The 15,121-nt window shown below is 37.7% G+C and overlaps 1 protein-coding gene across 1 annotated transcript in view; it reads right to left on the reverse strand.

Annotated features, from left to right (window-relative positions):
• RAPGEF6 (Rap guanine nucleotide exchange factor 6) overlaps nt 1-15,121 on the reverse strand; it is an 899,247-nt gene that overhangs the window by 173,168 nt on the left and 710,958 nt on the right. Inside the window, exon 7 of the mRNA XM_053717222.1 lies at nt 3,860-3,991. Coding sequence (XP_053573197.1) covers nt 3,860-3,991 — 132 coding nt within the window. The remainder of the gene's footprint in view (nt 1-3,859; nt 3,992-15,121) is intronic.

Consider the following 15,121-nt stretch of genomic DNA (forward strand, 5'->3'; position numbering starts at 1 on the left):
CAGTCTACCCGTACACGATCCATAGCCGGATCGGGGGCCCGAGTTGGTCTTCGCGGGCTTCTTGTTCTGCTTGGATTTATTCCAGAATTGGGCCGGCTTCCAAGTGCTCTTGGTTTGCTCGGGCTTAGAGGAGGACTGCTGACTTTGGGACTTTTCAGAACGAAAGGAATAAAAATTAGATCCTTGTCCCTTAGATTTGTTCTTTTTATCCTGCGGTAGGAAGGCACCCTTGCCCCCTGTAACCGTGGAGATAATGGAGTCCAGGCCTGGACCAAAAAAATATTCCCCTTAAAGGGAAGGGAAAGTAGTCTAGACTTAGAAGTCATGACCGCAGACCAGGACTTCAGCCAGAGCGCCCGACAGGTCTATACTGAGAACCCAGAAATCTTAGCATTCAGGCGAATAATCTGCATATTTGCATCACAGATAAAAGAATTAGCAATTCTCAAGGCTATAGCTCTTTCATGGAAAACGTCGAGGGGACCCCCCACCTCGATCAAAATCCGCTAAGGAGTCGCCCCAGTAGACCGCAGCCCCAGCAACAGAGGCAACTGCCGCTGCCGGTTGAAACAGGTATCCTGTATGCTGAAACATTTTTCTGAGAAAAGTATCCATCTCCTTATCCATCGGCTCTCTGGATGACAAGTTATTCTCAAGTGGGATAGTAGTATGCTTGGCTAGCATGGACATAGCATCATCCACCTTAGGGTTGGAACCCCAAAACTCCAGCTGAGAGTCCGGGACCGGGAATAATTTTTTAGAGACAGACGAAGGGGAAAAGGAAGATCCAATTTTTTCCCATTCGTTCTTATTAATGTTTGCCATTATTACAGGTACAGGAAAAGTTAGCTGTCTCTGTACACTCTGTCTAATTTAGTGATCAAAGGTTCATCAGGCAACTTGGCCTCTGGAACCTCTAATGTCAACAGAACCTCCTTTAGAAGAAAACGTAAGTGTTCAATTTTAAATTTAAAGGCTGGCTCTTCCGCAGCCGGAGGCCTAGAGGTAGCAGACTCTGATCCAGAAAGTTCACCCTCTGAAGACTCAGAGTGTGACCCATCCTTGGATACTTGAAAAACAGACAAATCTAATAAATCACTGGATGACCCTGGACCGGAGAGCTATGTTTAACCTTTCGCTTGCGCTTTGCAGGGCGAGGTAAAGCACTAAGAGCCTCAGACACCACCATCTTTAACTGCGCAGTAAAGTCTGATTGTAAAAGGCTTCCTCCAGACGGAGGATCAGGCGTGCTACGGGAAGCTGCATGTGATGAGGGAGATGACTGATGGTATGCACCTCACGGGAAGGCGAGTCCTTAGAGGTGGATGGCTCAGTTGTACTAAAGGGGTTAACCTTCTTAGACATAATAACCTTGTTGATACATATGCAACATAGTTGAGAGGGCGGGCATACCAAGGCCTCCTCACAATATAGACAGGTATTACTTTTGGGGATAGAGGGAGTACCCTTGAGCATATCAGAAACCTCCATAGCGTGCGCTAACAACAGTAGGACACAGAATAAATTATCTTTTATTTCTCACAAAACGGCACATTTATACTCCCACCTCCTAGACCCAGGCAACAGAGAAACAAACGTCTTCTCGGACAGCTAGCTTGGTCAGGAAAGGGAAAACAAAAGTGTGACCACACCCGGTCACGTGGTGCGCAAGACAGGACCGTCCCTGCTATGAGAAAAAGCGCACCAAGCTCCAAGCTGTGCAGCGTTCAAAGTGAAAGTAAAAATCTTCTGACACTTATCTGCCATCCTGCTGTGACGAAAGGCAAAGAATGACTGGGGGATAGGGGAAGTGGGAGAGGTATTTAAGCCTTTGGCTGGGGTGTCTTTGCCTCCTCCTGGTGGCCAGGTTCAGTATTTCCCAACAGTAAGGAATGAAGCCATGGACTCTCCTTATATTAAGAAGGAAATTGCATACAATTTGATAAAGGGAAGAGAGGGAGGCTATTCCTATACAACTTAACTTTTACAAATTAGATTAAAATCTTAAGTCAAAGTGATCAGCTCTTTTTTTTTTTTAAAGAAAAAGTAAACAAGCCCCAAAAGTAACTATAAATCTATCTACCCTTCAAGTGGCAAAAAAAGGGCAGTCCGCAAAAGCAGGCAAAATACTCACTGGTGGATTCTACAAAGGATGCCCCCGCTTTACCGGGCCAATAGCAGGGTAAGTCGGCATCGGGTGAGGACACCCTTAAAAGATCTTCAGTGAGCTCAAAATTGGAGAAAACTACAACACTAAAAAAAGAGGTAATGCGTTTCAGCCCGTATATGGATCGTTTTCAAACCAAAAACATGACCAGGATTCTGAGCGATGCTGCTGGTCCCATGTCAGATCTGGTAAGTTACAGTAAGTTTTTAAGGGCAGATTCACTAGATTAAACTAACATATAATAACATATTTCATTAAATATTTTTGTTTTGAAGAATTACTTATATTAGACAATGAAATACTAGATAATGAATTAGAATCTTAAAGGGACATACAACTCCAAATGTCTCTTTCATGATTCAAACAGAAGATACCATTTTCTTTCAGCTCCCTGGGTTCGGCAAGTTCATTTGGATGATTATTGGCCATACTGGGTCGAGCTGTTCCTCTCCTGGCCGTTTTGCCACGTGACTGGCACAGCATTTTCAACATGCACAGAGGGAGTGGAGCGTTCGGGGAAAGGATTCCCCACAGTGTAGTGGCTGTAATCTGGGATTATCTAGACTGGCTAAATATATGTGCTGAACTACTGTGCCTTGTGAAAAAGAAGTAGTGCATTACCGGAAACTAACTGTACACATCAGGGAACCAATGAAAAGAGGCATATATATATGCAGCCCCAAATCAGCAGCTAACTTCCATAGAGCATTGCTGCTCCTTATCCTACCTAGGTATGCATTTCAACAAATGACACAAAAAGACTAAAGCAAATGAGATAATAAAAGTAAATTATAAAGTTGTTTAAACTCTATATGAATCAGATGAAAGTACATTTTCGGTCTTAATTTCCCTTTTGATTTTATAATCCCTTAACCTATGTTTTTTTTAAAGGGGTATAAAGGTTTTAAAAGAAAATGCACTAATGTGGTAGAGTTTTACATTATTGTCCTATGGAAGAGGCATGTGTGTGGCCACCAATCACCAGACAGCTCCCAGTAGTGCACTGCTGCTTTTTAACAAAGCATACCAAGAAAATAAAGTACATCAGATACAAGAAGTCAATTAAAAAAGCATATTAACAGTGCATGCTCTATCTGAACCATACAAATTTAAAGGACCATTAAATAAAGTAAAATTGTATAATTAACAAGTGCATCATAATAAGACAGTGCAACTTACTCTAAATTTGAAATAAGCAGTAGTGTTTTTTTTTCTGACAAATGTATTTGTTTTTCCCATTTGCTGGCCCCCTGTATCATGTGACAGCCAATCAGAGACTAGTATACGTATACACTGTGAACTTGTGCACGTGCTCAGTAGGAGCTGGTGCCTATCTTAAGACTGCATGGTCCCTCTGAATCATGAATATTTATTTTTGACTTTAGTGTACCTTTAATGTTAACGTGCATGTCCCTTTAATCCAGCACACACTGGAAAGCCAAATACAAAAACTGTTCCCCCATATTAATTAACAAATGTATTAATTAAATACATAAATAGTTTTGATTTGTTACATATACTTTGTCAAACATCCTCAAGCCTCATTGCAGCAAACAAGGCAATGCATTGTATTCAGTATGATAATAGCAAGACAGCAGAAACATATTATAATAAGGTGTTCACTGTCATTGTTAATGGTCGTCATACCAGTTTCAGAAAATGTTTTATTAATGTGTAAAAAGAAAATGTTACCTGGTAGATGTCCGACAAACTGCTGCTTCCAGAATCGCTGGCGATGCTGCATCCCGATTGGCTGGATGGGACGTGGGTAACTTGCGAATGTGGATTGTCCGTAAGATGCATTTTTGAAAGGTCTGCAGGAAGCTGTGTGTAAAAGCAAAAGCACAAGTACGTGAAAACTGTGACCCTAAGTATTGTGAGGCAACTGAAGCCAGACAAGGAAGTTACATAGGAGAGTAATCTGCTATTCTATCAATTTCATTTTTTGTCATAAAAACCCCCAACATGAAATATAAGGAGATAAGACAAATATTGCAATTACAGAAATAACTGACAGGTCCTGAAGTAATGATATCTCATGCAGACGTTAGTCTACCATAGATTAAAGTTCAATATGTTTACATGCAAGCTCTCCTTCCAATTGATCTTTGCTGTACATTTTGTTTGTCCTTAAAGTGACAGTAAAATTAAATGTTTATGATTCAATTTAAAAAGAACTTTCCAATTTGCATCTGTTATCAAATTGACTTTGTTCTATTGGTATCTTTTGTTGAAGATTAAAGCTAGGAAAGGCTGATAGGTGCATAGAGGCACATTTGTCTTTAGTGGTTAATGGCAGCAGTGTTACAACTATGCATAACATTGCTATAAGCATTGCTGCTAACACTGCTGTCAGACGGCTAAAGACATGTGCACGCTTCTGAGCTCGCCTAAAATTACTGTTTAACAAAGGATACCAAAAAGAACTAGGCAAAATTGATAATAGAAGAAAATTGGAAAGTTGGTTAAAATTTCATGCTCTATCCAATCCATTTAAGTTTAATTTTTACTTTACTCTCAACACAAAGATTAGTTTTTACAATCTTTGTAAGCATTGGACACTTATGCCTGAGCGCTGATATATTACTATAATAATAAACAAATAAAAAACAGATGGGAGAAAACAAAAAAACAGCCTTAAAGAGACACTAAACCCAATTTTTTCTTTCATGATTCAGATAGAGCATGCAATTTTAAGCAACTTTCTCATTTACTCCTATTATCGTTCTCTTGCTATCTTTATTTAAAAAGCAGAAATGTAAAGCTAAGGAGCCGGCCCATTTTAGGTTCAGCACCCTGGATAGCACTTGCTTATCGGTGGCTACAGTTAGCAAACCAATAAGCAAACATAATCCAGGTTCTGAACCAAAATGGGCCAGGTCCTAAGCTTTACATTTCTGCTTTTTAAATAAAGATAGCAAGAGAACGATAATAGGTGTAAATTAGAAAGTTGCTTAAAATTGCTTGCTATATCTGAGTCATGAAAGAAAACATTTGGGCTTAGTGTTCCTTTAAGTTAGACTGGATCCTGTATACTTAGGATAATGTGCTCTATTCTCTCATCTATTTGGACACTAAACAATCTGCTTGAAGCTTGGACCATCATAGACACAAAAATATATATACTGCAACTATTCATGCTCTCAAAAGCAAAATGTTGTACTGACTCAAGTAACATCCAAATATCACCATTGTGAAGATTTGTATCTGTCTTATTCATAAAAATAAATAAATCTACCACATGAGATTTATATCTGTAGCAAATTTCGCCATTGTCTTTTTTTGTCTTAAAACCTTACCATGGCCATACTATAAAGTATAAATGTTTCAGGTCTTGTAGTGATTGCCAGTATTAGGCAGTTCCACACTCGAATATTTCACTCCCAAATGAGTTTTTGGCGGCTTAAAAAAAACTCCTCGGTGAATAGAATGCATTATCGGCTCACTGGGGACCAATCGCAAAAAAAGATATTGCAGAACTAGAAAAAGTCCAGAGAAGGCCCACAAAGCTAATAAGGGGATTGGAGAATTTAACCTATGAGGAGAGGCTAGCAAAACTGGGTCTGTTTTCTTTAGAAAAAAGGCGCTTAAGAGGTGACATGATTACTTTATATAAATATATTCAAGGCCCATATACAGAGATGGCAGAAGCTCTGTTTATTCCAAGAGGAAAGGAGATTTAATCTCTTGCAACGGAAACGTTTTTTCACTGTAAGAGCAATAAAAGTGTGGAACTCATTACCAAAGGAGGTAGTGAATGCCAATACCCTAGATACATTTAAAATTTATTTGGATATATTTCTGTCTATAAACAAAATTCATGGATATGATTGCTAGTTTTAAATGGGTCACCTTTTAGTGGGATTATTTAAGCTTAACTGGAGCTTTTTGTATAGGTTGAACTCAATGGACTTTATTCAACCTCATCTACTATGTTACTATGTTACTTGTCAAGTATTTTTAGAGCCCAGTTTTGGCTTATTGAATTTGGCTCCTCTAGGCACTCGATAAGTCCTTGGAAGGGCTTTTCGGCCAACAACTTTTTCATGTCTATTTCCAAACAGTCTTTTACATTGCACTAATGTAAAACACTCTGAAATGGCCACAGGAGACATTCTAGAGTTTTGCTAACATACGTGGAATCGATTAATTAAATCTCCATTCAAACCTATTGGAGAGGCTGGATAGAGTCAACAAGGTACATATTTACATATGTATAGGGACATATGCATATGTAAATGTGAATACTACATTACACCATGTACAGCTATAGGGATCTGCAGGAAAACTCATTGCAGGACAGCAACATCTTCAAATGGCGTAATTTCACATTTGATTGGATTTCTAACTCGCACGGATTGTTACACACAGTGCATGAGTTATCAAAAACGTGATTTTACAGGAGATCACAAAATTGTGGCTTCCAGAGTAAACTATTGCAACCTGTTTTCATCCGCACCACCTCAAACCCATCTAAATGCATCTATTACGTTATCTGGATGGGTAGAGAACTGTTTTTCTATCGCTATATCGGCATTTGGAAACTTTAACAAAGATTCTCTCAAACTATACTTATTTCTCTTGTTAAAGGCCCGGTCCGTTTTGGAGTGAAATGTACTCAAAATGGCAACTGTAAGTTTATATGTAAAACAATTATACATTTTTTTATTTTATTTTTAAATACAGGATTTTCACTTTTTATAAACTGTAAATCTCAACCCTGCTTAGTATCTTTCTAAGAGATCCTTAAAAGAGATTGTGCAATCATGAACGGCTTTTATAGGGGAGATGCTACCAGGCGCTTGTTCACAAGAGTGCATAAATTATCGAACTTGTAATCTGGAACAAGCACTGTAAAAAGGTGACTGTCAAAATCCACCCAAAATATTTTATATTTTTCCACTATGCAAATCAGTCTCATTAAGTTCACCTGTAACTATTTGTAGGGACCTATATATACAACAAAGAAATGTAAGGGGCTTCTTAGGCTTGGGAGGCAATATTCTAATGTGAATCCAAAAATGATGGGCTATTGCTTATGTTTTGCTTGTGTTGTTAAAACTACAACTGTGATGTCTTGTGGAAGTGTCAACCCAGCAGACTTGGCAGTGGAAAAGAACCAGGACAAATCTATCATGCAGCATAGGCAGTTTGTTTCAGTAGGAATTAAAAGGGAATATCAAGAAAAGTATATTTGTATTTTATATTAATTACATAATATTAAGCTATTTTTAAGTGTAATAAACTGCTCCCCAGTGAACCTGAACCAACCTACTCTAGGTAAACATCAAGTGAACTAAAGAAGAGGAATATAAAATGACTTCCTTCTCCAGTAATATGGAAATCATTCATAAAATTGCAGCTGACAACTACCGACAGATATTAATTAACAAATCCACAGTAGCCAGCTAAGAACCATTAAGGCTTTATCGGCAGCCAGCTGGGATTACAAAACATCTTATTATAACATCCCAAAGCTTTTTTATTTTGCCAAACAAATATATATAAGGCCACTACAATAATGAAAAACGGCCTCTTTCAAGCAGGACTGATATTGTTTTTATTTTACAGGAGTATTCTGAAATCTTATGAAAAGGAATTACAATGACTTACATATTCTCTTCAGTTTATATTACAAACATACACTAAATAGCTTTATTTTCTTTTGTCAGAAAAAAAAATGTGATGGCTTTGTAAGAAACAAAAAAAGCAAAGTTTGCCGCCAATCCATTAATGGATTTTAGCACTTGCTTCCTTTGCCAGCAAAGTATAAAAATATGTACATTTATAATGGCATTATGGACGTTTTACTTTGCTGAAAACCTTGCTCTGTGCTTTTGTTAGGTGAATTGCAGCTTAAAAGCCATTATCTTAGAACTAGCTTTTGAAAAGACCATTTTAATGCATTCTAAAAAAATAATAATAAATAAATGTAACAATGTATTGACAGAAGCAAGCTAAACAGATAATAAACATACAAATATCTAATTCAGAACATCACATTTGTGTTACAGAAAACGTTGCATGCCTTCGTAAAGGATTTTCAGACTTACGTGTTATAAATTGCATTAAACAAATATTAGGATAAATGAATGATTATCTTATTTTGAAGAATTCATATCAAATCATTAATTAAAGGCCAAGACAGAAAGGCCAGAATTAAACTTCATGGGGACCTAAATAAGCAGAGAGAATTAGATCACACTGCAGACAACCTTCATTAGGGAATTCAGATTGAATTTGTTATGTGCAGTCATTTGTTATAACTCACTAATATGTATCAAGAGAAATCAGGTGGCATTGAAAAAAACACCACATCTTTCACTTGTCTTCTGTGGTCACAAAGCACCTTTTTTAATGACACAGTTTCTCATTATTACAAGCGTGTCATTTGTGCATGTTCCATACATTAGTTTTACATATGAACCTATACAAATTCATTATTATTTGTGTTCATTGAATAACTGTCAGGCTTCCTATCCACTGTCCTTGTATTTTGTAAAGCAACTAAAAATACTGGTGTTTATTATTTTAGTAAATGAAGACACAATTTACTGGTAAAACTAAAACATATTGTCAGTTTATAATGATACTGAAGCAAAACGAAGCCTCATGGAAGGCTGTGTTGTCTTTATCTCATGTAGATATGATTAATGTCTTATCTTAACTTAAAAAAACAAACAAAACAACAACACAATAACTGAACTGTTACGCACACGATTAACAATATTTCTTCCAGACTAGAAGTGTTGTTAAAACATAAAGATGAGTGGTGATTGCCTCCTAGTGACAAATAAGCATACAGTTACAGAGAAAAAAACCATGGCATAATCATTTGAAGTATACAGCCTAAACAATTTTCATTTTATAGAAATGTTTCCTGTTATTTACAGTGTCAATAAAGTTTACCAAGGAGGAGAGGTCTACAGACTTCCGGGAAGTTTCTGCATGCACCATTTGGTACAAAGCAGTTGCTCCTCCAGCACAAATCATATGATATCATAACAGTATAAGAGAAACATTGATTATGCTTGTATAACAGACACAAACCCAACCCCCAAGGCTGGCCGGAAACTCTGGATATTTATTAAATTAAAAAACAACTGTAAGAGAACCGATACATCAAGCAAAGCCACAAATAGCCTAAGGGTAGGGTTATCAGATACTGCACAGTAGTTCCAGCGACACACAATAGGTTGGTAGAAATATGCCACAGATTAGAGAAACTATTGGATTATGTAGACTATTTGCACACAACACAAAGAACACTACTACTGAGCTATCACCAGGATATTAAAAAAAAAGTATTAAAAAAAAAGTCCATTAATGTGGATGAGTATTCCTTTTTTTTCTCCCCTAACTTTAGAAAAATATATTTCATTCCCTTATAAAAATATACCAATTTAAAAAAAAATTTGTGCATCTGTGCCAGACCTACAAAATGTTTTAAAACTGTCGTTGTATCAGTGTTTTTTAGAATGCAAATGAATAACAGCAGCCCTTGCGATCTACAATAAAAACAATTAATGAATCAGACACAAATTGCATTACATTGGCTGTGTATACTCATTTCAGTGACAATAGCACCTTTCTAATTCACTCCTATTATCAAAATTTCTTCATTCTCTTGGTGTCCTTATTTGAAATGCAAGTATGTAAGTTTAGATGCCGGCCCATTTTTTGTGAACAACCTGGGTTGTTCTTGCTGATTGGTGGATAAATTCATCCACCAATAAACAAGTGCTGTCCAGAGTGCTGAACAAAAAAATTGCTTAGCTGCCTTCTTTTTCAAATAAAGATAGCAAGAGAACGAAGAAAAATTTGCAATAGGAGTAAATTAAAACGTTGTTAAAATTGCATGCTCTATCTGAATCACAAAAGAAAAAAACATAATTTATGTAAGAACTTACCTGATAAATTCATTTCTTTTATATTGGCAAGAGTCCATGAGCTATTGACATATGGGATATACAATCCTACCAGGAGGGGCAAAGTTTCCCAAACCTCAAAATGCCTATAAATACACCCCTCACCACACGCACAATTCAGTTTAACGAATAGCCAAGAAGGGGGGTGATAAAGAAAGGAGTAGAAAGCATCAACAAAGGAAATTTGGAAATAATTGTGCTTTATACAAAAAATTATAACCACCATAAAAAGGGTGGGCCTCATGGACTCTTGCCAATATGAAAGAAATTAATTTATCAGGTAAGTTCTTACATAAATTATGTTTTCTTTCATGTAATTGGCAAGAGTCCATGAGCTAGTGACATATGGGATATCAATACCCAAGATGTGGAGTCTTCCACTCAAGAGTCATTAGAGAGGGAGGGAATAAAAATAAAAACAGCCATATTTCGCTGAAAAAATTAATCCACAACCCAAAAAAATAAGTTTATTTTCATTTTTGAAAGAAAAAAACAAATAAAAAAGCAGAAGAATCAAACTGAAACAGCTGCCTGAAGAACTTTTCTACCAAAAACTGCTTCTGAAGAAGCAAATACATCAAAACGGTAGAATTTAGTAAATGTATGCAAAGAAGACCAAGTCGCCGCTTTGCAAATTTGATCAACTGAAGCTTCATTCTTAAAAGCCCACGAAGTGGAGACTGATCTAGTAGAATGAGCTGTAATTCTCTGAGGCGGGGCCTGACCCGACTCCAAATAAGCTTGATGAATCAAAAGTTTCAACCAAGAAGCCAAGGAAATAGCAGAAGCCTTCTGACCTTTCCTAGGACCAGAAAATAAAACAAATAGACGGGAAGTCTTCCTGAAATCTTTAGTAGCTTCCACATAATATTTCAAAGCTCTTACCACATCCAAAGAATGTAAGGATCTCTCCAAAGAATTCTTAGGATTAGGACACAAGGAAGGAAGGGACAACAATTTCTCTACTAATGTTGTTAGAATTCACAACCTTAGGTAAAAATTGAAAAGAAGTCCGCAAAACTGCCTTATCCTGATGAAAAATCAGAAAAGGAGACTCACAAGAAAGAGCAGATAGCTCAGAAACTCTTCTAGCAGAAGAGATAGCCAAAAGGAACAACACTTTCCAAGAAAGTAGTTTAATGGCCAAAGAATGCATAGGCTCAAATGGAGGAGCCTGTAAAGCCTTCAGAACCAAATTAAGACTCCAAGGAGGAGAAAATGATTTAATGACAGGCTTAATACGAACTAAAGCCTGTACAAAACAGTGAATATCAAGAAGTATAGCAATCTTTCTGTGAAATAAAACAGAAAGAGTGGAGATTTGTCCTTTCAATGAACTTGGAGACAAACCCTTATCCAAACCATCCGGAAGGAACTGTAAAATTCTAGGAATTCTAAAAGAATGCCAGGAGAATTTATGAGAAGAACACCATGAAATGTAAGTCTTCCAAACTCTATAATAAATCTTTCTAGAGACAGATTTACGAGCTTGTAACATAGTATTAATCACTGAGTCAGAGAAACCTCTATGACTTAGAACTAAGCGTTCAATATCCATACCTTCAAATTTAATGATTTGAGATCCTGATGGAAAAACGGACCTTGAGATAGTAGGTCCGGCTGTAACGGAAGTGGCCAAGGCGGGCAACTGGACATCCGAACCAGATCCGCATACCACAACCTGTGTGGCCATGCTGGAGCCACCAGCAACACAAAAGACTGTTCCATGATGATATTGGAGATCACTCTTGGAAGGAGAACTAGAGGCGGGAAGATGTAAGCAGGTTGATAACACCAAGGAAGTGTCAGCGCATCCACTGCTTCCGCCTGAACATCCCTGGACCTGGACAGGTATCTGGGAAGTTTCTTGTTTAGATGAGAGGCCATGAGATCTATCTCTGGAAGCCCCCACATCTGAACAATCTGAGAAAATACATCTGGATGGAGAGACCACTCCCCTGGATGTAAAGTCTGGCGGCTGAGAAAATCCGCCTCCCAATTGTCTACACCTGGGATATGCACCGCAGAGATTAGACAGGAGCTGGATTCCGCCCAGGCAAGTATCCAAGATACTTCTTTCATAGCTTGGGGACTGTGAGTCCCACCCTGATGATTGACATAAGCCACAGTTTTGATATTGTCTGTCTGAAAACAAATGAACGGTTCTCTCTTTAGCAGAGGCCGGAACCGAAGAGCCCTGAGAATTGCACAGAGTTTTAAAATATTTATTGGTAATCTCGCCTCTTGAAATTTCCAAACCCCTTGTGCTGTCAGAGATCCCCAAACAGCTCCCCAACCTGAAATACTCGCATCTGTTGTGATCACAGTCCAGGTTGGGCGAACAAAAGAAGCCCCTTGAACCAAACGATGATCTATCCACCATGTCAGAGAGTGTCGTACATTGGGATTCAAGGATATTAATTGTGATATCTTTGTATAATCCCTGCACCATTGATTTAGCATACAAAGCTGTAGAGGTCTCATGTGAAAACGAGCAAAGGGGATTGCGTCCGATGCTGCAGTCATGAGACCTAAAACTTCCATGCACATAGCCACTGAAGGGAATGACTGAGACTGAAGGAGCCGGCATGCTGCGACCAATTTTAAACATCTCTTGTCTGTTAGAGACAGAGTCATGGACACTGAATCTATCTGGAAGCCTAAAAAGGTGACCCTTGTCTGAGGAAACAAGAACATTTTTGGCAAATTGATCCTCCAACCATGTTTCCGAAGAAACAACACTAGTTGATTCGTGTGAGATTCTGCAGTATGTAAAGACTGAGCTAGTACCAAGATATCGTCCAAATAAGGAAACACCGCAATAACTTGTTCTCTGATTACAGATAGTAGGGCACCCAGAACCTTTGAAAAGATTCTTGGAGCTGTTGCTAGGCCAAATGGAAGAGCAACAAATTGGTAATGCTTGTCTAGAAAAGAGAATCTCAGAAACTGAAGTGTTCTGGATGAATCGGAATATGAAGGTATGCATCCTGCAAGTCTATAGTGGACATATAATGTCCTCGCTGAACAAAAGGCAGAATAGTCCTTATAGTCACCATCTTGAAAGTTGGTACTCTTACATAACGATTCAAAATTTTTAGATCCAGAAATGGTCTGAATAAATTTTCTTTCTTTGGTACAATGAATAGGTTTGAATAAAACCCCAAACCTTGTTCCTGAGGAGGAATTGGCATGATTACCCCTGAAGACTCCAGGTCTGAAACACACTTCAGAAAAGCCTGAGCTTTTACTGGATTTACAGGGATGCGTGAGAGAAAAAAATCTTCTCACAGGAGGTCTTACTTTGAATCCTATTCGATACCCTTGAGAGACAATGCTCTGAATCAAATGATTTTGGACAGATTTTATCCAAAAATCCTTGAAAAACCTTAATCTGCCCCCTACCAGCTGAGCTAGCATGAGGGCCGCACCTTCATGCGGACTTAGGGGCTGACTTTGGTTTCCTAAATGGCTTGGATTTATTCCAATTTGAGGAAGGCTTCCAATTGGAAGCAGATTCCTTTGGGGAAGGATTGAGTTTTTGTTCCTTATTCTGACGAAAGGAACGAAAACGGTTAGAAGCCTTAGATTTACCCTTAGGTTTTTTATCCTGAGGCAAAAAAACTCCTTTTCCCCCAGTGATAGTTGAAATAATAGAATCCAACTGAGAACCAAATAAATTATTACCTTGGAAAGAAAGAGATAGTAATATAGATTTAGATGTCATATCAGTATTCCAAGATTTAAGCTACAAAGCTCTTCTAGCTAAAACAGCTAAAGACATGGATCTAACATTAATTTTGATAATATCAAAAATGGCATCACAAATAAAATGATTTGCATGTTGCAGTAAGCGAACAACGCTATATATGTCAGAATCCAATTTGTGTTGCGCTAAATTTTCCAACCAGAAAGTTGATGCAGCTGCAACATCAACCAAAGAAATAGCAGGTCTGAGAAGATGACCTGAATATAAATAGGCCTTCCTTAGATAAGATTCAAGCTTCCTATCTAAAGGATCCTTAAAGGAAGTGCTATCTTCCATAGGAATAGTGGTACGTTTAGCAAGAGTAAAAATAGCCCCATCAACTTTGGGGATTTTTTTCCAAAACTCTATAGATTTTGCTGGTAAAGGATACATTTTTTAAACCTTGAAGAAGGAATAAAAGAAGTACCTGGCTTATTCAATTCCCTAGAAATCATATCAGAAATAGCCTCAGGAATGGGAAAAACCCCTGGGGAAACCACAGGAGGTTTAAAAACAGCATTTAAACGTTTATTAGACTGAACGTCAATAGGACTGGTTACCTTAATATCCAACGTAATTAACACTTCTTTTAATAAAGAACACATATACAGATGGCCCTCGTTTTACAACGGTTCAATTTACACCGTTTCAGAATAACAATCTTTTTTTCCAGTTATGTGACTGCTATTGAAAAACATTGAGAAGCAGTGCATTTATTAAAATAGCCAGTAGGTGGAGCTGTCCGCTTGTGTTGCAGCAAAGCCAACAAGCTGAAATTAATCAGTTTAACCAGACCTGAGCTATCGAGCAGATTTCAAAGGAACAAGATCTTCCTGTCTATAAATCAGTCCAGATTGGAATGCATAGAAAAAACTGTTTGCAGAAAAATGCAAAAAGAAGTCTGTGTTGTGTGATTTTTTTTATTAGGTTTATAAAGCTGTTTAGCAAATGTTTTTGTTCATTTAAAGGGACAGTCTACCATAGAATTGTTATTGTTTTAAAAGATAGATAATCCCTTTATTACATATTCCCCAGGTTTGCATAACCAACACAGTTATATTAATATACATTTTACCTCTGTGATTACCTTGTATCTAGGAACCTTCTTCCAGCCCCCTGATCACATGACTGTGACTGTTTATTATCTATTGTCTTAAATTTAGCATTGTATTGTGCTAGATCTTAAATAACCCCCTGTGCCTGAACACAGTGTTATCTATATGGCCCACGTGTACTTTCTGTCTCTTTGTGTTGAAAAGAGATTTAAAAAGGCTTAGA

The sequence above is a fragment of the Bombina bombina genome, chromosome 6 (assembly GCF_027579735.1).
Source record: "Bombina bombina isolate aBomBom1 chromosome 6, aBomBom1.pri, whole genome shotgun sequence".
In the NCBI taxonomy this organism is placed as follows: domain Eukaryota; kingdom Metazoa; phylum Chordata; class Amphibia; order Anura; family Bombinatoridae; genus Bombina; species Bombina bombina.